Source organism: Thermoascus crustaceus, assembly GCF_041956765.1.
Source record: "Thermoascus crustaceus strain CBS 181.67 unplaced genomic scaffold VTN00scaffold_2, whole genome shotgun sequence".
NCBI classification, from domain to species: Eukaryota; Fungi; Ascomycota; class Eurotiomycetes; order Eurotiales; family Thermoascaceae; genus Thermoascus; species Thermoascus crustaceus.
In genome coordinates, this window is record NW_027192528.1 from 1,169,856 (window position 1) to 1,194,159 (window position 24,304).

General features: G+C 53.3%; 9 protein-coding genes and 1 non-coding gene across 10 annotated transcripts; 8 read left to right on the forward strand and 2 right to left on the reverse strand.

Annotated features, from left to right (window-relative positions):
• Nucleotides 1-90: 90 nt before the first annotated feature.
• Nucleotides 91-1,932, forward strand: VTN00DRAFT_3940 (uncharacterized protein; the record flags this gene model as incomplete). The annotated part of the gene is made up of 1 exon (XM_069430313.1): nucleotides 91-1,932. One exon carries the CDS (start codon nucleotides 91-93, stop codon nucleotides 1,930-1,932), a length of 1,842 nt encoding a protein of 613 aa, XP_069289461.1.
• Nucleotides 1,933-2,416: 484 nt separating this feature from the next.
• On the forward strand, nucleotides 2,417-2,818 carry VTN00DRAFT_3941 (uncharacterized protein; the record flags this gene model as incomplete). The annotated part of the gene is made up of 1 exon (XM_069430314.1): nucleotides 2,417-2,818. The coding sequence occupies one exon, from the start codon at nucleotides 2,417-2,419 to the stop codon at nucleotides 2,816-2,818; it is 402 nt and encodes a 133-aa protein (XP_069289462.1).
• Nucleotides 2,819-3,335: 517 nt separating this feature from the next.
• Nucleotides 3,336-3,884, forward strand: VTN00DRAFT_3942 (uncharacterized protein; the record flags this gene model as incomplete). Its single annotated transcript, XM_069430315.1, has 1 exon — nucleotides 3,336-3,884. One exon carries the CDS (start codon nucleotides 3,336-3,338, stop codon nucleotides 3,882-3,884), a length of 549 nt encoding a protein of 182 aa, XP_069289463.1.
• Nucleotides 3,885-5,302: 1,418 nt separating this feature from the next.
• Nucleotides 5,303-5,375, forward strand: VTN00DRAFT_t58. The gene has a single exon. It is a non-coding gene; the product is annotated as a tRNA-Thr (tRNA).
• A 1,284-nt stretch (nucleotides 5,376-6,659) lies between these two features.
• On the forward strand, nucleotides 6,660-7,209 carry VTN00DRAFT_3943 (uncharacterized protein; the record flags this gene model as incomplete). Its single annotated transcript, XM_069430316.1, has 2 exons — nucleotides 6,660-6,668; nucleotides 6,730-7,209. 2 exons carry the CDS (start codon nucleotides 6,660-6,662, stop codon nucleotides 7,207-7,209), a joined length of 489 nt encoding a protein of 162 aa, XP_069289464.1.
• Nucleotides 7,210-9,770: 2,561 nt separating this feature from the next.
• VTN00DRAFT_3944 (uncharacterized protein) lies at nucleotides 9,771-10,274 on the forward strand (the record flags this gene model as incomplete). The annotated part of the gene is made up of 2 exons (XM_069430317.1): nucleotides 9,771-9,903; nucleotides 10,000-10,274. The coding sequence occupies 2 exons, from the start codon at nucleotides 9,771-9,773 to the stop codon at nucleotides 10,272-10,274; spliced, it is 408 nt and encodes a 135-aa protein (XP_069289465.1).
• Nucleotides 10,275-11,260: 986 nt separating this feature from the next.
• VTN00DRAFT_3945 (uncharacterized protein) lies at nucleotides 11,261-12,760 on the reverse strand (the record flags this gene model as incomplete). Its single annotated transcript, XM_069430318.1, has 1 exon — nucleotides 11,261-12,760. The coding sequence occupies one exon, from the start codon at nucleotides 12,758-12,760 to the stop codon at nucleotides 11,261-11,263; it is 1,500 nt and encodes a 499-aa protein (XP_069289466.1).
• Nucleotides 12,761-13,340: 580 nt separating this feature from the next.
• VTN00DRAFT_3946 (uncharacterized protein) lies at nucleotides 13,341-14,466 on the forward strand (the record flags this gene model as incomplete). Its single annotated transcript, XM_069430319.1, has 3 exons — nucleotides 13,341-13,526; nucleotides 13,701-13,800; nucleotides 13,949-14,466. 3 exons carry the CDS (start codon nucleotides 13,341-13,343, stop codon nucleotides 14,464-14,466), a joined length of 804 nt encoding a protein of 267 aa, XP_069289467.1.
• Nucleotides 14,467-16,104: 1,638 nt separating this feature from the next.
• Nucleotides 16,105-18,758, reverse strand: VTN00DRAFT_3947 (uncharacterized protein; the record flags this gene model as incomplete). Its single annotated transcript, XM_069430320.1, has 4 exons — nucleotides 16,105-16,252; nucleotides 16,312-17,306; nucleotides 17,361-18,520; nucleotides 18,620-18,758. 4 exons carry the CDS (start codon nucleotides 18,756-18,758, stop codon nucleotides 16,105-16,107), a joined length of 2,442 nt encoding a protein of 813 aa, XP_069289468.1.
• Nucleotides 18,759-20,590: 1,832 nt separating this feature from the next.
• Nucleotides 20,591-22,385, forward strand: VTN00DRAFT_3948 (uncharacterized protein; the record flags this gene model as incomplete). The annotated part of the gene is made up of 4 exons (XM_069430321.1): nucleotides 20,591-20,687; nucleotides 20,858-21,070; nucleotides 21,601-21,675; nucleotides 22,165-22,385. The coding sequence occupies 4 exons, from the start codon at nucleotides 20,591-20,593 to the stop codon at nucleotides 22,383-22,385; spliced, it is 606 nt and encodes a 201-aa protein (XP_069289469.1).
• Nucleotides 22,386-24,304: the final 1,919 nt, after the last annotated feature.

Here is a 24,304-nt window from a genome sequence, read left to right on the forward strand (position 1 = left end):
CTCCCTTCATGGCCTAGCTCTTCATCTACTACTACCAACTCTACGAACCTAGAACACACACGAAGAGTCACGACTAACACACAAAATCTAATGCCTCCCAAGGCTGCCCCCCGTCAACCACCGCCCCGGCGCCCCAACGCGCTGGGCCAAACGACCGGCCAGACCGCCGCCAATCCCGCTTCCCAGAATGCGCCAGCACCCAAGACCGAGGCGACCGCAGGCCCGTCCGGGGCCGCGGCCCCTACTCGGCCGCCGATTCAGCGCCTACAGTCCCTCAAGAAAAGCACACCCAGCGGAAGCATCCCACGCGCTTCCTCGGCCGCGCCGTCTCCCGCCGGCCTTGGCGGCGCTCCGCCGAAACCGACGCTAAAGTACCAGCCCCGCGCGGTCGGGCGTCGCAGCAAGGAGGAGCGTGAGGCGATCGAGAAACTCGAGGCGGAGCGGCACCAGGAACGGTTAAAAGAAGCTGCGGCTATGCAGAGGGGGCGAGGAGGTCGTGGTGGGCCCGGCGGCAGAGGCGGATTCGGGAGAGGACGGGGTGGGGGATTGGGAGCGGACGTGGGCGGACCGTTGGGTGCGGGGATGGCGGGAAGGAGGGGCCGTGGTGGTGCCTTCGGCCCCGGTGGCGGACGGTTCGGTCCCGATTCCAGAGCGTCTTCGATGTCCAGGCGGAGCAGGTCCGTTATCGACAGGGGCAGTGCTGCTGCGGCGGCGGACGGAGATGTCTCGTCCGATGAGAGCGATTCGGGGATCCGGGTTAGTATCGACCAGATTAATCTTGAGAGCGACGAGGAGTTTGATGAGTCTATGGATGAAAAGGCGAAGGGGAAGATGCCTGTCAAGGGTCCTGTGCGCAGGGAGAAAGGTCTGCGGCCCATTCGGGTGGAGCGCCATGAGCATGAGGAACGGCAAGTGGGTGTCAATACGGAGGCAAGCTCGAGTACGTCCGCGGAGCTGCGGCGGCAGGCGAAGGAGAAGGCTGCTCAGGATAATGCGCTCTTCGTGGAGGAAGAAGAAGCCGCTCCCTCCGTGGAGACGGAACCCAAGATAAAGAAGGAGCCTACGGATGGGGACGAGGTTATGACAGATGCCATACCTCATGTGAGCGAGGTGTCTGGCGCTATAACTACGGATGATGAAGGTCTTCCAGAGCCGCGGGTGAGGGTTCGCAGGGATGTTAGCCCTAAGAAAAAGGTGAAAGAGAAAGAGGTGAAGGTGGAGAAGAAAGATCCGCGAAGTCTACTACGGACAAAGGAGGAGATCGAGGAATTCGAGAGACACGCACACGACCTCGAGGTCTTGAAGGATCTCTTGTCCATAGAAGAAAAGCCGCCGCGAGATCCGGAGACTGCCGATGCGAAGACGGGAGCCGATGGCGCGACAGATACCGATGAAGAACTGGTCAAGGACAAGCACTCGGGTCAGTTGTTCCTGTTGCAGTTCCCGCCCATGACGCCCAATCTGGTTATCCCTGGCGGTGCACAGGAGGGCGCGGAGGCTACAGAGGGGGATGTGACCATCACCGGCGCCACGACTACCGCTCCCGCGCCGGGCGGACCGGCCATCAAGCGGGAAGAGGAAGGAGCGGAGGTGCAAGAGGTCGGGGCCAGGCCCGCTGCGCAGGAGGCTCCGAAATTGGTCACGGCAACGGAGCAGCAGCTCCCCGCTGGGCGGGTTGGCCGGTTACATCTCCATGCGTCCGGGCGGGTGACGCTGGACTGGGGCGGAATCAGCTTCGAGCTTGACCGCGCGACAGAGGTAGACTTCCTGCAAGAAGCACTCATCGCATCCTCACCCTCGACAGCTGCTGCGGGCGGAGCGGAAGGCGAGGAAGCCAAGCCAGAACCCGATGAAAATAAGAGAGTGTGGGCGATGGGCCAGCTGAGCGGGAAGTTCGTGGTGACGCCGGACTGGGAGAAGATTCTCTCGTGAGAGGATGCCATCAAAGACCACACGTGACGGCACCCTGGAGCGGGCCGGACGGGTAAGACATCATCGTGCATGGTTCTGTCCATGCCTGCCACGTCTGGGGGTATGCGCAGGTTCTGGCCCTTTCGACGTATGGAGCATGCAAGGAGGAGGGTGACACTCCGCAAGATACCACGGTGAAACAGGGAACAGAAACACGAATTCCTTTTCTCCAGAGCATGCTCTGTTCCCTCGTGAGAGACGACAGGACTGCCCGAGGGCGACCCTCTTGAGAAGTCCCGTGACCAACGCAGAGGACGTGGATTCCAACATCTGGAATCTGGATTTTCCGCTGAAACATCTCACCTATCAGCAGAAGAGCTCTTCCTTTTAGACTCGACACAGGCATAGAGTAGACATCTATAGAAATGGTTACCGAAATGTCATTACACTGGGTCTCTGTCCATCCCTCAGGTGTCTGAATCCGCACATATTTTGGAGAAACATCATGCATAGGCTCAACACACCAGCCCCTCTGGTCAGAAACCTCGTTACACCCTGTGAAGCATCTCTACCACACTGCAATCATTTGAACCATGGACGGCCGGTCTCCCGACCCTGCCAAGCTTTGCGTGGCTTGAAGCTAATCCCAGACGCGGCGGATCAGGGCATCTCCGGCCACATCCGGCCAATCAGGGCCCGCAACGTGCCCCCCGCGGACCACTCACGAGCGTTGGTCGATCCCGTGCCAGGGGCCGATCGGCAGTCGAGACTTTCGGCCCGTTTCTGTCGCTCTCATCTCTCGCTGTGGAATTTTGTTGCCCCCGTTGCACTGCTGCTTTTCCCCTCATCCTCGTCTCTTGTCTCTGTAGTCTGTTTACTTGGTCTTCTTGGCCTCTTCCTTCTCTGACTCTTCTGTTCTGTATCATTATATATACTCTCTGTCTGTCTGTCTGTCTGTCTGTTTGTAATTTCTGGTTGGATGCTCCTTGGGAAGCTTGGTCCATCCCCCTAGGGCCCCCGTTGGCGTACGCTCGTTTTGGTGACCCCGAGTCGACTCGCCAGTCGCGAATAGGAGGTCCATCTGAATCGCCAACCGCCAGCGGTCCAGCTGCCTTAGAAGCGCTCGGATCGAACAAGATACAGCTGTATCCCGGCTGCCAACGCTCGGGGGCTTATCAAGTCGCGTTCTTGGGATTGTTTATCCGCAGGAACGGTCGTCGTTCTTCGGCTGGCTGTTGTCCCTGATTCTTGGATATTGCTATCTCGAACGTTGCTCGCTGGGAAGCACTAGCACGTCGATCTCCGGCTGCTTTGATTTGTTGAACACGTCCATCAATTTCATCGCGTCTGTCGATTCCTTTCATCTCAGTCTTCGACATTCACGTCCGCTGCTCGTCAGAGCCAACACCACACCAACTACCACGATGAGAACATCAAGATTCCTGCTTCTTGCACTTGCTGCTGCTGCTCACGCGGCAGATGTCTCCTCCGACACTCCCTCCGCAACTGACACCGCTCCCGCTTCATCCCTTATCACACCACCACCCGCCCTGCCCGGTTCACCAGAACTCCCCCCTTCAGAAAACTCCGACGACTCCGAACGTCTCGAGGCTCGTGAGATCGTCGAGGGTGCTGCCCCGGCAGCTCCCACGACTTTCACACAAGTAGACTCGGTCACGACAATATGGGAGCCTACGAGGAACGACGCCGGCGATGTCTACTACGCCCCCGTGACCTACACACAGAAGTTCGCCGATGTACCGGATCAATGGCCCGAGCCGTCAAGCGGCTCGATCGGTCTGGGGACGCTGACGGGGGAGATTGGTGTCACGAAGACAATCGAAGCCCGAGACGCCGCAGCGACCAAGGGTGCGCTCAAGGCGCGGAGTGAGGGGACGCTAGGTCAGTCGCCGTGGATCGGGATGGCTGTTGGGTTAACGTGTACGGCGCTTGCGGCGGTGATGTTGGGTTGATTTCCAACCTCGTCTGTCCTCGATCTTCGACCTTCGCGGATAACGTCCTTGCATTTTCTTTTCTATCTCGCCCGCGATTGCATATCGACCCTCTTCATTTGCATCCATTTTCTTCCAGCCATTCGGAAGGGGAAGAAGAATCGGCTACCTTTACCGTATTCTTCCCATATATTCGCATATAGCACGACAGTCCGCCTCGTGCTTTCATCATTGCAAGCATATGCACACGCATCTCTTCAGCATCTTTGCATGGAGTTCATCGTTGGGTTTGCATTGCATTGCATTGCATTGTTTGATACCTACTTGTATTTTTGACTTGTCATTTTTCACCTGTATAGTATTAGACTAGACTGTTTGTTGACAGCCTCCGACAGTGTACGTGTACATGATTGATATATTTGGCCCTTTTGCTAGTTCATCTTGTCCGAAATTGGTCTGCTTGCTTGCATGGGGTCTGGCCCCATGGCACCTAAACAGCAGACCTTTTTATCCTTTCTTTCTGTTTAGTTTCACGACGTGCTTTCCAACGCACATTTAATTTTGGGGTTTTCTTTTTCGTTCTGGGTTTAGACGGTCAGATCGGTTTCTCCGATCCTCAAGAACAATTCTTACTGTACCAACTGGAGTCCAATCACAAAGAATGTGATTCCAGAATATCTACCTTTGGATCTGTCTATCTATCTTTCTTTCTATCTCTCCAAGATGAAAATCTGTCGTCTCCCACTTTGCGACCATGGGTCGCCGACTGGACAGAAAGAGGAATAATACGCTACTACTAATAAGGCACCATACCTGTTGATAGATAGAATATGAGAAGCATCTTCCCAGATTCCTTGTATAATCTTAATCAAAGCAAAATGGTGCATATCGCTCGGTCTTTTTACCTGTTATTTTATTTTTATCTATCGACTCCTATGTTCCTTTTATTTCGATTTCTTCATTATTATTATTACTGTTGTTGTTGTTGTTGTTTCTGTGGATGGGAAGTTGTTGGAGTGTAAAGATCTGACTACGGGGTAACAGTAAGGGACTTTTGACGCACTAACACCGATATGAGCTGGATGTGCTGAGAATTAAAGTTCAAAATGATAGCAGTTCATGCCCAATATTTTCCTTGCTAACATGAGCAGATCGATTGAAAGATGCGGGAGGTGTGTTGCCCTCAGATATATATTTTTAAATAAAAGCCCGTTCTATGCTATATTCCCACATTGAACACAGATCAGCGTTACTATGTCATAACACAAAGTAGGCTAAGAGATTATCACTACGGACCTATAGTAGACCTCATAAATCATCAGGCCCACTTCTCGAGAGATATTACCGTCGTCGCTTGTGGTAGTGAATCATTTCGATTACACGATCTCATCTTCTCAGGTAATAAGGCTTTTATGCTATGTCGCTATCATCCAATCACAGCTCGCATGGCTCAGTTGGTAGAGCGCATGACTAGTAATCATGAGGTCCGCGGTTCGAATCCGCGTGTGAGCATAACTTTTTTCCTCCCCGGACCCCCGGTTACCGGGTTAAACTACAACTTTCTTTTTGCCACCCCCGTCTCCTGAATGTCCATTATTGTTGTCGCCTTTCTTTTTTATTGCTACAAAGCTATCGCTGTAATTGTGTGCTAGCTGCAAAGTCCAATGTGCCTCATGCAACATCGCTTATTGTTTGATACCGCTCCGGGCCACATCTGACCTGCTTGCTACCTCTCGACTATTGAGTGCTGAGTACATACGATCATTTGACTCTGTTCAGGTAATTTGATACTCGATTAGGAGTCAGACTTATGCAACGTCCCGTATCGGTGCCAGATCTTTGGGTGGAACAACATGGAAAAACTCCCTCTTCTCAGAGGAAATGTTACATTGGAGGATGCCTTGGAAGACGACGACAACATCTTAGCTCGGCTTGACTGTCCTAGGAAGAAAAATGATTTCTGGTGTTACCTCTTCAGTCGCAAACATGAAATCAAGGCCGTTGTCTCATTCCACCTCGGAGTGGAGCATTGCGAAGTTGCAGTGGAAGCGAGCTGGATGTTCGGCAGCTAGAATGTTTGTATACCTGTCCGTCTTGGCCCGTCATCTGATACTCGTGTCCTCGTTAGGATTCCTCTGCCTTTCAAGGTCGGGGAAGCTGAACACCCGGAAATGTGGATGAGAAACTTCGATGTAAAGTTGCGACGTACATCTGGATCCAGGACCATTGCCCCGAAGTCCCCATACCTACACTTCTCGGATTTGGGTTTCCTGATGGACAGACCGTAGGTTCGCTGACTCTCTCACTGATGTAATTAGCTTACTGGCCTCTTTTATCAGTTTACGTCCCCCTCGTATGCATCTCCTATTACTCGATTCACGTGGTACGTGAGACGGACCTTACAGTCGTGGCTGGGACTACCAAGAACATGTGCGTACGTCGGGCCAAGACAATTGGATGCTTTGAAAACCGGCTACATCATCATCAGCCTCGTTTCCGATGGAAGGATGCTATCGGACTCCTGGGACAACCTTCGTAATGACAAGACACGAAGTCTCAACCTCTTCCACGGTATTAGGCCAAAGAACGACAAAAATATCACTTCAAGAGCCTCACTATTCCCAAAGTATGGGGTGTCGCATCGTTTTGGGCAGCAATGGAATACAACCTTACCTGTTTCCTTCTGCCTGATTCTCCTCTCTCTGTCTGTCTGTCTCTCTTGTTCTTTCCATCAGAGGTACTATTGGAATAGTAGATCAAATTAAAACCACAGAGTAGACAATTTCTGAACTCACAATGTCAATGGTAAGTCCAACCAACCTTCCCCTCCGTCTGTTACTGACCAGGTCAGAGCATTACCCACTAGAAGGGAGAGGATATACCTCCCATTGATGATATCACTTGGGATCAGCTGCTGGCCTACCTCAAAGCTGGATACAACCCTCGCTTCTGCGAATCTCCATCTGTGGCCGAAGACAATATCAGAAATGGCGTCAGGGCAGATGCGCTCGCCGTTTACGAGTCGTTTCCACATTTCATCTTCAAGTTGAACAAGGACCACAAGATATCAGTCAGCGACAAGGACCCATTTGGGGGGCGAGTGAAAGACGTCCACAACAGCCTCTACACAGCTCTAAAGTTCTACACCGAGACCCTTAACGGGTCAGCCCCTGAACGGGAGAGGGCGTGGAGGTCCGTGTTGGCGTGTTTTGAGAGGGACAATTTCACCGAGAGGGACAAGCAGCAGATCTGTAAGGAGTTCTACAAGTCGCTTGAGAGCTTGTCACCCGGTTCGGATTCCACACCAAAGTGGCCGCATTGGTCCTGGTTCGAGCGAGCCCTCTAATAGGCTATTACGACGAGGGCATATACGGGGGCTTTGGAAAATGTGGAGCGATGACGCCATTTACTCCCAAGGACTTCTCGAACCAGATCTGGACTGGCAAATTCGACCTCGAAAAACAGGCTGTCAGGCAGAAGATTGTTAAGCGAGGAGTGCATGCTATTCTATACATGGCCTCCAGAGCTCATTAGTTTGTGAGATGATATCGCAAGGGCCAATCACGTTAGAGAATTGGTCAATGCAATACCGCATGTTGGCGTTCTTCGTATCACCATAAATACTGATTCATCAACTGATCAGTCTTCATAACTAAATGTCTCTTAAAAACCGTTTTACTCTCCCAAGTCATTTGTCAAGCATCTTAGGACAACTTCTGCTCGGTCTTCGTAAACCATAGGTGCGCCCAAACTTAAAACTTTCCTGTGACACGGGGAGACTCGCCAATTAGGCCAACAGTCCTCTGTTAGCAGAAGAGGTTTCTGATATGTCTACAATTCGAGTATAGTGCAGCGGTATGAGCAGCGAGCTATGAGCCACTGACCTCCCTGCAACGGACCCAAAGTCCCGTGTTCGATTCTGGCCTTCGGAGGAGGTGCAGCAGTGAGATAATTATCGATACTGCTAACATCCGATGAGACTGCCGGCTTGCAGGATCAGGTTGAGTAAAGTCCCTGCCCGCCGAAAGCAAGGCGGGGCTTTTCGTAGCACCCTTAGTATGGTCCCAGTGGGTCGGGGTTGTGAGCTTTTTTGTCTATTTTATTAAGTACATATGTCATTTAGTTTATTCGAGGCGTTCTTCTTTGTGAGTAGTCAGTGTATATGGGATGGATGCATATAGATATACATATCACGTGATTTCCATGGCCGTTTGGGAAGATAGATTCTCAGCGTCTACTTCAACCATCCCCAAGCGGCAGCATCTTTGTTCTTTAATCCAAATACCCTACGTTTATCCAGTACCAGCATGGACCTGCGGTTCGACATCTTGCGGATCGCTGTAAGAGATAACCGCATCGCATCAATATAGTGCGGAGAGCGCCTGCGCTCCGGGGTCTAGGCTCGAGCCTGTGGGACTCCTTATCTCTACCAAAGCCAATATCACTGCATCACTCAGCCTATCGGTTGTCGATGCAAAGAACAGAGATAAACTTTTGGAGACTGGGATTTTGATAGCAGTTTTGCTGACCTGTTAGGCTCTCAGCCGCCAGCGCCGATCAGCCCTCGAGACTCGTCCTTTAATTTCTCTTGTCCTATGAATCCAGGGAAGAATAGAAACAGGTCGACAGGACAAGGGAATCCTGACGTACCGACTCCGGAACTAATTTCCCTCCACACTGAAAGGCCAGACCTGGCCTCTAGTCTGCGTCCTATCAGATCCATCGCTAAACCAACAAGGACCGGATCCCCCGCCATTTGGAATTTTGGTCATGCCGTGGTTCGCTCACGCGGGGAAACGGCGCTGGCGGCAAAGGGGACCAAAAGCTTCCAAGACTGGCAGAGCATTGGGTTCAGCTCGTTCATGGGTCCGGGGTGTCGCCGCTGAACGACCCCTGGCGCTGGTACAGCTGACCATGGTGCTGCAGCAGTGCCGAGGACCGCCTCTCCCTTGCTAGACATTGCCATTGGCAATGCGCCCCTCTCATTTTCATTCCTTTCTTTGAGCTGGGGGCATCCGTCCTAGGCCTGCACATTTTTGGTATCCCCCTATAGTCTTGGAAAGGGCTCGAAGTACTGCGTACTTAGTCCGAGCATCTGGTACCTCCATACACCGCGCGGTAGATGGTACCCTGCATATCGCATCAGCCTCCGCCATACCTCCCCATTCACTTTACGCCACGCCCCCGTGCGAGGCGATCTTAGGCTGACAGACTGCATGTCTGGGGTTTTATTGTGCGGGGCCGGCTTTCATGCCAAATACTTCCGAACTTCTTACGCAGTGTATCGAAGGATTGTGTCTGCGAAGGCGACCTTTGCCGCTTGCTTTCCCTGCGTCTTAACTTCTGTTGCAGCGATCCCAGCTTAAGCTTCTTACATTACTTGATTCCATCTATTTTCGAACTTGACACGGTACCAATAATTTCTATTTCTGGCGTGAAGAGCCCTTGGCTGTGCTGTTCGCAACTAGATTTCCCTGCCACCATCCGGGGCGGAGCAAGCATAACTGCGGAAACTGTGGCCATCGCATCTTGAATGAATTCGCTGTCCGAATGATCATCTGCTTCCATCGTTGGCTCTCAGCCCTACGGCTAAGGTATATTACGGCTGATCTTTGTTTCATCCATACAATGATTTTCATTTATTTGCTTTATCATGATATGGTTTCCGAAAATGGAATTTGAAGCAAAAGTCACCGTCTGCTCGCTGTTGTTAAGTTTGGTCTATATTTAAATGATAGAACTGCTCATCCAAGTTAGTAACTGATACCGATGGCACTCCTCCAGGTCTAGCTCTATGGGATACCATCAAACAACACAGTCACAAAACCATCCACAGGAGGTCTAGCAGGGGAAGAAAGAAACTGAAACGGAAGATAAAAAGCCAAGACAAAACAGAAGACGGACAAAATGGCGGGCGACAACGACGTCGAATTCCCGCCATACACCCCGATGCCGTCGCTGGGACACGAGCTGGGCATTATGTTCGGTTTCATTATGGCCTGTCTACTCAGTATGCTCATATACTTTGTTTTCTGGCAGGGTACGTCTGAATCCAGTTGGCACTCTTTCTATATTGCGATTGAATATTCTCAAATTTGCGGTTATTCTCTTTCCTCCCATACTCATGATAAATCAGCCGCCCAGCGGAGTAACGCGATTAAAGAGCAAGCTCGCCGCGAGGAACTTCGCGCCCGCGGCATCCACCACGAACGAGGCGGCATCTACGACAAGATGATGCACGACCGCTACGGGAGGCCACCGGGTACTGATAATAATCACTTGGAGCCACCGACCCGGCAGGGGATTGGCCGGGACAGTCCCGGTATGGACAGAAGCGCGACTTTGACTCGGACGTCGGTGGACTGGTTCACAGGCGGCGCAGGTGCAGAGTGGTCGAGGGATCTTACGTAGTAGCGTTGTGAGTGATATGCTATTAGATACGGATTAGATCAGTGCTGGAATCGCGACGGTGAAAGATCGGAAACGATGCCATTCCATCGATGGATCCCATATCCACTGACGGAACGAAACGAAGCGACCAACCGGATGGGTGTGGAGAACAAGGCAAATAGGTACAAAAGAAGAAGGCGAGCTGACCAGTCGAGTTGAGCATTTAATTCATGATCTCATTGTTCTCATTGTACCCAGCTCCAAACTCCGTGCCGTAACCGACTACTAGCCCATCAAGGCATTAATTGAGACACACATACACACACACATCAGAGTACATCCTCAAGCTCTAGTAGCAGAGAATCAATGCCATGAGCCAAGATAAAAGATCACGCATATATACAGAGATGCATACAAACCTTATCTTAACATTCCCTCTTTATCCAGCCATTCTGTCCTGTCCATCCAAGCGTGTCACAAGTGTAACACCGCTGCGCCCGTGCCAGCAGCACAACATCACCATCACAACTACAACGACGACGACCACCACCACCACCGTCGCATTTAAATACGATGTCAGAAGAGGAATCGGCGTCAATCCAGTTCTGGAATCTCTCAACCAGACCAAGTTGAACCAAGACTAGTCTGATGGAAAAAAGGGTATATGGTTTTTTTTTTTTACTTGCCTTACTACATGTATGAAGATAAGCTCTGTGTTAGGTATCTTTTACGATCCTGCAAACTTCGTTTGCTTTGTCGGTCGTCTGTTTGATTGACTGCAAGCAAGGTCTGATTATCTATCTATCTATTATCCAACTAGGCTAGGCTAGGTAGGTATCCCTATCCTTTCCTATTCTATCTATTTATATTAGGTATTTAAATTATCATGTACATCTATAGAGTCGATATACACGACATATTTGACTGTGATAGGTAGGTATATAGCCATTCGCTCAAAAGTGCAGCAGATCAGAGATGAAACCGAAGGAAAGGAGGGAAAGGAGGGGTCAACAAGCCGGACTCACGAACCCGACCGTCCACCGCAAGCTGCCCATGATGACAACCAGAAACGCCAGCGCCACGCCCACGCTGGCCACGCCGTACAGGTACGCGTGCCGTCGGTGGCCCAGGCCGTTCAGCTCCGCGACCCAGGTGCTCACGGTCGTGGTGGCGCCGCAGAAGCCGTCCATGATGCCCTGCAGGACTTGGCAGCTTGTTTGCACTGATTTGGATATGAATGATGATAGGGGGGAGGAAGGGGCACCGACGCCTGCCGCGTGCTGCAGATCGAAACAAATCCCCAGGATGATGGTCCCGAAGATGTTGACCGCAAAAGTGCCGAGCGGGAAGGCCGGGATGCGCGCGTTCAGGTACAGAGAGACGTAGAATCGGAGGAGGCACCCCAGGGGCGCCAAGACGATGGCGAAGACGGCGCGGCCGCGCCAGTATTCCTGCGTCGGGGGCACGTCGTGACGGTCTGGAGGCCAGATGGCCAGGAAGACGGCGCCGAGCCAGCAGCCCCAGCCGAGCAGGACCACGAGGCGGTCGAGGATCTTGCGTGTGAAGGTCAGTGGAAAAGAAGGGGTCACTGGGTCGAGGGCCAGGGCGAGGTGCGCGCCGAAGATCAGAGCGGACAGGCTCAGCGAGACGGTGGTGATGATGGTCGCGACGACGGCCATGAAGCTGTATCCGCCGTTGCGCGAGACATGAGCGGCCTCCGGGTGTGGCACGGGGAGGTCATTCGACAGAGATAGGAAGACGTCCCGTATGAAGGAGGAAAAAGAGGTGAAGGAGCCGCAGAATCCCGTTGTCAGGCCGATATAGAGCGGGATGGTCTTCTTGACTGTCTTGTGCTTCCTGGCCCATTCCGCGTCCGCGTCTTCTTCCGGCGAGGTCCACTCCTCGCGAAACAGGTTCTTGTCCTCGCCAAAGAAGCCCATCAGAATGCAACCGCCCACGTTGGCCCACAGCACGCCCGTGACGACCGGCGCGCCGGGGTAGACGGTCAGCGCCTGCAGCCCAAGACGCGCCAGGGTGCCCAGGATCGCGAAAAAGACGAGGTAGGAGATGGTGTAGAGCTGCGTCTCGAGTTTGGAACGAGGTGCTTCAGCAGGTGCGGCGGCGGAGGGCTTTGACGGTTGTGCGTACTCCAGCGGACGGGACGGAGGGGAGACCTGCTGATCACCAGCTCCAGCGGTCCATGGGTGTCGCCGTGAGGGCTCCCGCGAGACGGGCAGAGGAGCAGTAACCTCGGAGAGAGGGGCTTCAGGCTTTTTGTCGCCATTCTCCTTGGAGGATTCCTTCTCCGCCTCCATGTCCATCTCTGACTCTGTTCTGTCGATCGGGGGTGCGGCAGCGACCTCTGAAAGGCGTGCGTTGTCTCCGTCCCCAGCTTCGTGGGCCCTTCGAGAGCCTCCCGACTGGGATACCTCGAGAGGACTGTCCTCTGTATCCCCTCTCGTCATGTTTGCCGGTCTGGGACCCGAAGCATTGCGGTCGTTGGGCATCGTGTGCGTCTTGCTTCCGGTCCGGCGCAGGATGGTGAATGAGTCAAGGCGGAATTACCTTTCAATCGGACCAAAGACATCCAGCAGAAGATCTTGAGAGACAAACTAAGGCATCATCTCCTGCAAGAGTTCAGGCTGGAAAGGAGAGAAAGCAGGCATCATGTCCGGCAGCGTGCTAGTTATGGAGAGCAAGGAAAAGTCGTTGCGGAGACGGAACAGACAAGCTTTGTTCGGTGGAGACGGACCGCGCGTTGGTCGGAGATAAGCATCCGTTGATTTATCGCGAAGACGTTCTTGATGCTGCGATATCTGATCATCATATTATTTTCTTGTCTGACTGCTCAAAGAGAGCCTCCGCAGGAGTCCTTCACATGTGTATCCACCTTTGTCCAGCATCTATCTATATCTATCGATTCCTCTCGCTCTTCCCCGCACGATAAGAACATCCATCTCTCTCAGCTCTCTCTATCTTAGTATCCTTTCAATACATGCCACTATTATTCACATCTATCTTCCCTATTCTATTTCTAGATACATTTCCGTCTTCATCATAATCCACTGCATCTCCCCAGACCCAACCATGGCATCTCCTCCACTCCCCGCCAACGTCCACGTCTCCGCACATCCCCTCCTGCGGGCCAACCTCTCCCAGCTGCGCTCGCACTCCACAAACGCGCGGGAGACCAAAGTGCTTGTGCATGAGATCGCCACGATCCTGGGCTGCGAGGCGCTCGCGACGGTGTTGAGCGTCGTCGCAACGGGTACGGTAAGCATCAGTTTTTCTTACTTGGTCTCCTTCCATGGATTGAGTGTTGAGAAGAGAGAGAGCGAACTAAGAAAAAAAGAAAACGACCTTAACGGGGGCTGTTTTATTTATTTCTTTGGAGCTCACTATAATATAATTCAGGACTAATGATATTCCTTCTATGGCGCTATGCAGGGAAAAACCCCCCTCGGGACAGAGTACACGACCGAGAGCATAGAACCGTCGAGCATCGCGCTCGTTCCTATCCTGCGATCCGGACCGGGCATGCTAGAAGGTGAGATAGATCTATCTATCTACTCTACAATATAAAGCAAACTTTCCTGGAGCAGACCAGAGAAAGGGGGAGAGAGATATCCTCTCTATCTTTCCCACATAAATACATGTTATATACTGCACGGTACTAACGGATTATGAACAAACAGCAATCCAAACCCTCCTCCCCAGCTCCGTCCCCGTCCACCACCTCGGCCTCTTCCGCGACCCCACGACACTCCAACCCGTCGAATACTACGACAACCTCCCTTTCCACCGCCCCTCCTCCTCCTCATCTGCATCCTCCTTACAACCCCAGCTCCAACCCCCGCCAACAACAACACCAAACCCCGCCGCAGCACACCTCGCGATCCTCCTCGACCCCGTCATCGCAACCGGCAACACCGCCTCCGCAGCGATCCATCTCCTGCGCGAATGGGGCGTGGCGCGGGTGGTGATGCTGAGCGTGCTGGGGTCTGCGAGCGGCGTGCGGCGCGCGGCGGAGGAGTGGTGGCCCGACGGCGTGGAGCTGTGGGTGGGCGGTGTGGACGATGTCGATGTCCATGTCGACGGACTCGGACTCGACGGGGGCCAGGTAGGTCTAGGACTAGATGGGCGGGGCATGATCGTGCCTGGGTTGGGGGATATTGGGGATCGGCTGTTTATGACGGGTGCGGCTGGGAAGTAAAAGTAAAGTAATCAAATAATCGAATAACTAGAGTAGTACTAATGATGATGATGATGGTAATGACGATCTTTATCCGGTAGAACTTATGACTATGACTATGAGTATGGATGCAATGGATGTAATGTGACGTGACTACTACTACGACTACAGTAGCACTATTGCTTACTTCGTATTCCGCGGGACGGGACTATGGGGTAAATTGCGTCCTCCGTATGGAGTGCGGATGCGGATGCAGATGCGGAGTGTGCTTAGGCACTGCGGAGTACACTACGCTAGACGCGGGTCTACAATGGCAGTTCTTGCGGCTGGTTTGCCACATGGGTTTCCCCGTACAGGAACTGGATCGTGTGGGGATCAACCGATTAATTAACGAGCGGATGCATAACGACTTAACCATTCGGATACTAACCAACTGCCGCATGACTATGGCCACTATTAGTTCCGCCGGTTTTTAGTCGGGCGTCAATTGGGCTTGCGTTTGCTCTTTGGCTACGTACTTATGACGTATCTAGTTCTGTTCTCTTAGCGCTAACGACTCTTTATGAACGAGGATGATCAGATGATATCCCGGCTCAGCGTTTCTAGCCAGTTCTATGTTGACTATGAGACCGGTCTTACAGTGGCAGGAGCGGCAGAAAGTGGAATCCCCAGTAAATCCATCTTGCATTTTGCTGCTCTCAAACTACTATTGTACAAGTGCACAGAAACATGCTCAAAAACTAGCAATTCGAGACAACGCTGCTGCGGAAAAGAGGTAAAATAAAAACAGAGCTGAGGAACAGATCAACATGCAATGCAATTACTCAAACGGACTGCTCAGGAGACCGGGATTTCCCCAGACTACATTGAGCAACATGCGAAACGACGTAACTCGCAAGAAACAGCAAAAGCGAACTCTAGCATCAATGCAAGAGGAAAAGAATAAAATCCGAGAACGTGCGTATCAGAAGGAGTGACTCGAAGACCAAAAGCCGTCGAAACGGCTGATATATAGCGAACAAGGTATCAAAAAAAAGGGGGTCAAAGGACATGCAAACGAGCAGATTGAACTGCAGGCATGCAAAATGCGTGAGAAGATAACTAAGGCACTAAGTATTAAAAACTCGGAGTCCTAGAACCAAAGAAACACACAGGACCAGCCGGGTGTAGAGATGTTGCCGTCGCGAACAACCCATTAAAGCAGAAACATGACCAGACCGGACTCCTGTGAGCTCTTGCAAAACCAAAAATATGAACCCTGACAACGTGGAGAAAAGAAGCAAACATGATGGTAACAAATACCAAAACCAGTCGGGATATTACCAGCAAGAGGGACATTACGGCGACAGATGCCTGGCGGAAAATACGAGCAGATGACTCCCCATTCCCAAACGCTAAAGACACCCTGCCGCACCGTCCGTTTGCTTATCCGTCCCCGACCCTGCCATACTTCCAGTTTCCGCCGATGACCCCATGAAAGATGAACCGTCCGCAAAATGAGAGTTTGAAAATATCAAATAGTCGAAAAAGGCACCCCGGATGATGCCTGAAGGGAGACGTTCAGTAACCACCTTCAGGTTCCCGAGGGCAACGAACGTTAGAAGGTCATAGTCATTAAAGCTGTTGTATCATCAAATGCAGAAACAAGTTTCAGGAGACCTAGTAAGCGGTCCCTACACTCGCAAGGCTCTTGGTGGGCATCGGATGCAGCGGCTGATCCTTGGCGGCGTTACTCAGCAGGGAGTCCTCATAACCCACTAAAGCCTGGGCATGGAGCTTGAAGGACTCGCCCATCAGCTTCGTGATCCTGTAATAAATGGTTAGCGCTACTGTTCAACAGTATTAGACTACGCAAGGAATACTCACCCCCAAACCACCACTCCGTCAAGGATGTTACCCCATACACGGGCGACGGTGGAACTGAGCTTGCCAAAGGCGTCGACAGCGTCATCATCGAAGAGATTCCGCACTTTGTTGTAGATTGCCAGCTCAGCCTCCGAGGCTGGCTCCTCGTCATGTTCCAGGCGGTAGAGCCAGAGACTGAGAATGACCATCAGATCCAAGCCGCAGAGCGGGTGCTCAATGCTCCAGTTCGTGGCGGAGGTCTTTGCGACCCAGTTGATGCCTTGGATGGCCGCGATCTCGATGCACTCGAAGCACTGCTGGATGACCTTGTTCATCTCTTGCGATCGCTTCACCTTCTCACGAGCGACCGTCATGGCGGCAGCAACCTCGTAAGATGAGTGGTAGCGGAGCGCCTCCTGTATGGACTTCAGATCAACCTCCAGCCGCGCGCGTGTGTTGCGATAGACGGCCATCGAGTTGAAGATCAGAGGGTGACCCTTCTGAGGAGTGCTGAGTGGAACGACGATGGTCTCTGGTTCACAAACATCCAGGGAGCTCTCCCATGTCTCCAAAGCCAGACGAAGCTTGTATTCGGTGACGACATCCTGCAAGGCTTCGAAGCTGCGCTTGTGACTCCATACTTGCAGGAACAAGGCATTGATCATGACCCGCGTAGCGAACGCGCTGTACCGCGCCTTTTCGCCCTGGAACAGGCTGTCATGGGCTTCTCTGAAAGTAATCCTGGCGGAAGAAGCCAGATTGCGGCGCCACGATTCCTCATCCGTGACCTCCAGGTTCCACAAGGACTCGGACGATGGCAGCTCCAAGCTGTCAAATTCGTCAAAGCTCATGGCAGGAGTGTGATTGAACGTCATTGTGAGCATGCCGAAGAAGATGTACACGGCATAGTAGGTTCGACGACACGACTCGTCTTCGATCCATTCCTCACGGGTAGGCTGGGCGCCCTCTCGTGCATCCGTACGCACCTTCAGCTGGTATCTGTTTCCGGCAACCATCTGCAGAACATTAGCACACGTTACATATAATTGACGTGATATATGATAACTCACGTTGGCAAGCAAGCTCTTGATCGAGCAGGTCCACTCCAAGCCCTTGGGGTCACCACTCCAACTCTCGAAGATCATGTTCAACAGTGTACTCTGCATTGCCCACAGAGGACATTTTCTCGAATCGAAGTTGTCCTTCTGTTGCAAGAACTGGTTCACAAGCACCTTCGAACCGACGTGAAGCATAAATGCATGCTCGCGCTCAAACGTGTAGAGTGCGCCAATCGACAAGACCGCCAGTAGCAAGGGGGGGGAAGCCGTAGTGGGCTTGAAGGACTCCTGGTGTAGGAACGGCAAGTGGTGATGGTAAAGGTTGAAGTAGGTAGATAGATATCTATTTAGCACCGCTGTCGACGGCAGCTGGAATGTGTCTGGTAGTGTGCAGAGGGTGTCTGCATTCTGCACTCGGTCGACGATGATCTTCCGTTCCATCTCGTTCGCGATCTGTGGCGCCTTTGGCAGGGTCAACACCTGGCTCGGCCCAGGAGACCGGCGATAGTTGACTGGGCTCACAGGGCCAGTCATCGACGGATACGGCGACAGTGCATTGGGTGTCGAGTTCCCAGAAACGGGGAGGGAGTTGACAAGCGAATGCAGCGACGGCGCCAGGACATCACCCACGGGCCCATGCCGTTCAATGATCGAGGGAAGCTGACGAGAATGTGAGCTGGACTCCTGCGACGAGAACCCAGAGCTCATGGAGTGATGCTTGGACTCTGCGGGCGAGACCAGAGTATCCCATGGCATCTGAGGGAGCGTAGCATTTCCCGACAGATACGAGACGGGCGGTTCAAGCAACGGACCACGACCAGGGGAGTATGATGGTTCCGATCCAGCACGGTCGTTGCCCTGACCGGTAGCAGCTGCCGCGGCCTTGTGTTGGAAGTCTGTCATCAACATGGCTGCAGTTTCAAGGTCGACCATACCATCACTGCTTGCCTCGATCTGCTCCAACGTGGCCGGGTCGATTGTGATGGACGGCTTCGACGGGCCTGGAACAGGCGACGTCTTCTGCACACCAGCACCACCACGCCGGCGTCCTTCTGCGACGAGGGGTATTCCACCATCCTTCGCGTGGACGGTGCGGTCATGGCGGAGGAGAAGGTCTCTGCGCACAAAGGTACTTCGACACTTTAGGCATTTGAAAGGTCTCTCTTTGGTATCTGTGGAGCAGCGGCTCGCTAGGTCAGTGTGGATGTCCTGGTAAGGGAGGGTAAAAAAAGGGTGTGGGCCCTGCGATAGGGAGCGAGAGGGGCACTCACGGGATCGCTCATGTCGGCTACGATGTTCACTTCTGCTGAAGGCACGATTGCAGAATTGGCACTTGTATTTCTTCTCTGGTGCGGATGCGGTCTTTTTGGCCGGCGAATTGCTGGCCGCAGCGGCAACGGTGGGAGCCATATCACTCGGTGATGCGGAACGGCAGGGCGTCACTTTCGTCTCAGAGGTATATCGACGGCGAGGGATGAAATGGATGGACCAGGGGCCGTTCGGCACGCTCACACCGTGTCTGGAGGTGGTATAATGACGAGAGAGAGTCGATTTGATGTCTGATCATTCCTTGTGCGGGGGGATGTAGTATGGGAAGAAGAGGAAGTGTCCAGCCACAGGCGGACAGACGGGGAACAAGAGGGTAAAACCAGAATCGAAGGCGTCAGAGGAGGGGTGGCATCGATGGAGGGGAAGAAGAAGAGAGGAGGGGTGATGTTGAATAGTTGAGAGAAGAGAGGAAAGGGGGGGAGGGGGATGTTGAATAATGAGGAGAAAGAGAGGGAGGGATGACGGGAAGAAGAAGTGGAAGTAGAGAGTTGGTGGAGGGAGCAAGGAGAGACGGGGGGCATGAGCCGTAAGCGGCCGTGGGCAGAAGCAGGCGAGGCCGGGGCGATCACTGGGCTGCGATAGCGAGGCGGGCGCGTCTGGCGTCGGTGCAGCGAGAGAGGGGCTCGAGGCGGGCTTTGGAGGGGGAAGGGGGCGGTAAGGCCACGCACCCGACGCGCTAGGCCCACGCGGCGCGCTGGGCAAGGCGGACGGTGGAGAGGACAGGCGTACCGCGTCCCTCCTCCGGGCTCCGTGGGCCGTCCAGCGCAACGGCCCCTCCACTCCACGAACTTTGGCCCCGACATACGCGGTGCTAACTTATCGCAGAAGCAAAAAACAGCCCACTTGGTCGCCATCCCGTCATCCCGGTTCGGCCGGGGTCTGTTCTGGTCGTGCTGCGAGCCACCCGACTACTGGCGTGACCTCCACCGCCGCAACGCATAGCACAGTCAGTCATCACCAGACCAGCCATGCCTCCGTTGACAGAGCTTATTCTTCGAACGCTGTATGTGCTGGAGTCCGCGTGGACCGCTTGTCACTCCCTATGCCCATCAGGCCGGGACATGCCCGAGCATTGGGCTTGCATGGCTGCCCGGGATGGCTGGAATGGTATGTGATGTGAAGCGTGTCTATACTACTTTTCTCCTATCTCAGTCGCAAACCACAATCTTGGATACTGTGCGCTGCGGGGCCGTCGAGGGCGCTCCAATGTGCCATGCTCCAGCCTTCCGGCGCCCTCGTCTAGCCTAGCCACACGCACTCTCTGCCCCTCGTCCCCTCGTCCCCCCTCCTCTCGTCGTTAGTAACCTCGGCCCCTCCAGAATCACGACAGCCTACAGGGCTCTCTCTGCCCCCCCCCCCCCGTCGATTCCGGCCCCTGTTCACCCAGTCACATACGACGACTCCCTCGTCTCGGCCGTCTTGCTTCGCCCCTTGGTCCTGTAACAGCCCTTTTGGATCATTCTTTATTTATTCCAACTGAACTGTGTATATAACTCGGGATAACCGTCGTTGCTTTTCCAGACTACGTCTCTACCGCAAGGTCACCCGGTCACGGTCTCAGTTCCACCACGTAGGCCCCGGCCAGGTTGTCTATCGGGTTGCCCCTCCTGATCTCTCGGGCTCCTCTCTCCCCTCCATGAGCCCCTCCTGGCGGACCCGAGATCCGAACGACACAAGATATTCCTACGTATATAGCATGGAATCTACATAAAGAAAACCATCTGCAGACGGCCAAGAACGCAGCCTTCGTGATCATAGTGATGTCCCGTGTTTTGACCCAGAACACTGCCGATTATCCCTAAATCACTTTTCGGGTTCCTGCCGCGAGAGTTAATCCCAGCTTAGGATTTTGATCGGACTGCCAGTGGGAACGCGCCAGACCGCCCAGGCTTAGCACCAGCGATCATTGTGGCATGATGGCATCCCAGTCGTTGCCCCTCGATTGCTGCGGCGCGGGCCCAGACAAATCAACGATCGCGCATTGTGGCTTTTCGAAGTGCTGTGCCACAGGTAATCTCAGGATGTCTTAGCCGCAGCCCGGATTCATACTCCGTACGGGATTCCCACTCGGTCTCAGCTTCCTGCGAGCTGCAGCTCATCAGCCGCTCAGGCGCGCACGCATGGATCCAAAATAAGCACGTTTTTTCTATAGACTGAGAAGTGGTTCTGTGGGCATCAAGTTCACACCGCTGGCCTTCTGGATATTTGCCCTGTGTGGACAGAAAGCCCCGATGCGAAGGTGATGGGCCAGGCGCCACGCAAGTGGGATGGCGACGTGCAGGTCGAAGATGCGCGCAAACAGCCTCACCCGGAGACGCGCCCTCATTCCGTGTCGCTCTTACGAGAAGCGGTAACAGGTCTGGGCGGCAACGCTAGCGTTGTTTGTTTGACAAGTGATACTGACACGTATCGCCTTTTCCGCCCTCTGTTTCCTCACTACTGTGTCATACAGCACATAGGACCACTGCTAACCACGCTCCACGTGCTGAGACCGCATCTTTATGTACAATTATCTACCCAACCGTCGAGGAGGGGCAAGTAAAACCGCGAGTACGCGGTGTAGAAACGGGAGAAAAACGCACAAATCGCCGTTCCGCCTCCGCGAAATCCGGAATGTCTAGTGGGGTAATAATTGCCCCACTATCGATGCCTGTGGCTTCTCAAAGCTGCCAGGAACCCGGTTACTTGGGAAACGCTTGGTGTTTGGTTTGTATTTGCTTCTTTATCCTTAACCCCCCAAACATATCGCATAATCACATACGCCGCCTTTTGGTCGTTGCCCCTGCGGTTCTACAGAATGTACAGTGCCATACCGTGCAATCGGCCTGTCGAACTCCATCTGATGTCTTCATCCCGTGAACTGACGGAGCACATAGTTGCCCAATATTCGGCTGTTCGAGGACAGATCATCCATGGGACGCAGCTAAAGAAGGCCAACAAACGCACGATGGGTCATCCCGTGTCCTCACCGCTTTGATCTGCCGCGACGTCGAGAGCGGTGAGGCCCGGCAAGCTTACGCTTCTAGGCAAGGGGAGCGACGCGCAAGAAGAAGAGGTGAAGAAGCGCGAGTTCAACATCTCAACCTTCCACCCCTCCAGCCCCTCTATTTCAGTCCCTGTCTTACTCCACTTTCCGTGTGATGCAGCGGTCCGACCCAGCAACGTCCGCGCAGAACAGCAGTCACGGAGTTAGATTACGGAGTATGGAGTAGTATGTGCAAACGCATCTCTGGGATCGGGTGGCCATTGCCCACCGCCAGATCCGACGGTACTCTACGATCAGAGGCGGTATGGGCGATGGGGGTGCCATTCTCCACATTAACGTGTTGGACTCAGTTTGGAGCTTCATTCCAAAGAAGAAGCTGCTCGACCGTGTTTGTTGTCGTTGTCTAAGGCTCAAAAGCTATCAGACCCAGCTCCCTTGCTGCAGATACCCGCTCCCAATGCCCAGAAAACATGGGACTCTCCTGAATTTGCGACCATTTAGCTAACAAGGAGTATCGCCAAGGGTCAGTCGGGCCATGGCCACTATGCAGCGAGCAGACCCACCAGGTACCGTCGCAGGATTCAGGAACACCTTCCCCGGGTCCGTTCGCGACCACTATTGAGCTTCGGCAGAACCGAGCACCCGTCTCGGCTGGCCCGTCGTTCCCGACCAGTTGTCGAGATGCGCGGATTCGCGAAGAGCGCCCGTCCCAAAAGGTCTAGAAGTCGTCGATTCGCGACTATCGGTGAGGCACTGAACCCTTATCTTTCTTGACCGCTCTTGTGGATAGCATCAAAGACGAGCCATATCAGTGACTATCTCCTCCACCTACGTGGCATGCCGGCTCTCTGTACCCGCGATCTTTACACGTGTCATGACTTTTTGATACGAATGCCACGGCTTCAAAATAATTTTTCGTGTTTTTACGTCCTCGCGTGTGTTGTGTGTGCATGACTGATGAGCATCCGGCGATTCCGTCCTGGGAAAGGCGGTCGAAGCCCAAGCGAAGACACGACTATTTTGGTGCCAAAGCTATATCCTTGGACCTGGGTCACAAGTGCTGGCAATCATCGCAGCTGGGCTGGAAATCGCTGGATCCAGTGGGTAGGGAAAGGTCAGGAGCAACGGCGCTCCCGCTTCCCCGACGCTGCCCCTAAATATCCCCTAGTCCATCCCAGACGGGACATGTCCATCGTTACCGCCCTGGTGATGGAGCAACTATCCCAGATGACACGCTTTCGGATCGTAAACATGCACTGGATATCCGAGCTTGTGTACGGAACGCATAGACTCGTTCCACGGTTCCTTCCCGCTGCGTGAGCGCTTTTAGGGTACCAAGATGTGAGCTTTCGGGACACATCATGGTATGGAGACTTATGGGTATACGTGCTTTGCATGAAAGATGTAGCCATCATCTAAGACATTGTGTCGTGTCAGATCGAGCGCGGTGTGAATAACGTCCTTGCGTGGACGGGTAAGGATTTGAGCTCGACACCCTGAGTGGCCCCGTAGGGAGCACGGAATCCGCAGCAGTGCTCCTGCTATCGAGGGGCAGTATTCTTCGTTATCCAGATAATATTCCGACAGGTGTCTTATCGTTCTCTTTTTCTTCTAGAAAACGGGGCGATAGAAGCACTTCCGGACATGGTCTGGACTCCTTCTCTTGGCCATGTATGCTTGGCTATTAGCCTTCCATCCCGTGTCCAAAAAAAAGCTCTACTACTCCCTACGGATGGAGCTGGTTGCCAACAATAACACTCCGTGCAGCGACGGCAGTCGTTGACTTGTTGATAATGATAGTGGACTACTCCATTGCCTTGTGGGCAGTGGGCACTGGGGGAGGGCCGGGAATATTCTCGAAGGCGTCGTCGAGCCAGCCAAATCTATGGATCGACGATTCGTCCATTTCTCCGGGAAGGGAAAAATGGGGGGCTGGGCTACACTGGAGACGACTCGTCACCCGGAGATCTTCCAGTCCCGGCTGCGGCGCTGCCGGCGCCCGCGGCGCGAGCGTCCAAGTTCGTCGTTTGAGATTTTGAACCGCCAAGTGGGCTAGGCTAGTTCGCTAAAATAATAATTACAGGATCTAGAGTAGAAAAAAAAGAATTTTTTTTTTTTTTTTTTTTGAAAAGGGGGTCACTGTGGTCACAGCAATACCCCTCTTCGCTGTCGTTATCTCTAAGTTTCTGGATAAGTCAACTTTGGGAACCGCCGGTCTCTGATTTGGCTCAGTCGCAGACACCCGTAGTGGTTCGCGTCGCGTCGAACCTGCAGCGGCGCTCGGCGCGAGGGGCACCTGGATCTGCCTGTCTTGCCCCTTGCGATCGCCCCTCGCTCCCCCTCCTTCATCTCATCCGATCAATCAATCAAGCTCAAGCCCTGATGGAGGGGTCCGTTTGTCTCAGATTCGTTGATTGCGCTTTGTGACTTGTACAGACACAGCCTGGAAAAAGTTATCTGTCAAAGGGTCTCGTTAGATATGTAATATGGGGCGCATCCTTATTTGATGTGTGTCTAATTTTCTTTTTCTTTCTTTCTTTTCTTTGGCATTCTTCTAGGTTACCCAGGCAATCTACCCGGACGGGGCCGTCGGAGATCGATCTCCCTGTCCGACAGCCTTGTCCTGTCCGCGGGCTCCGAG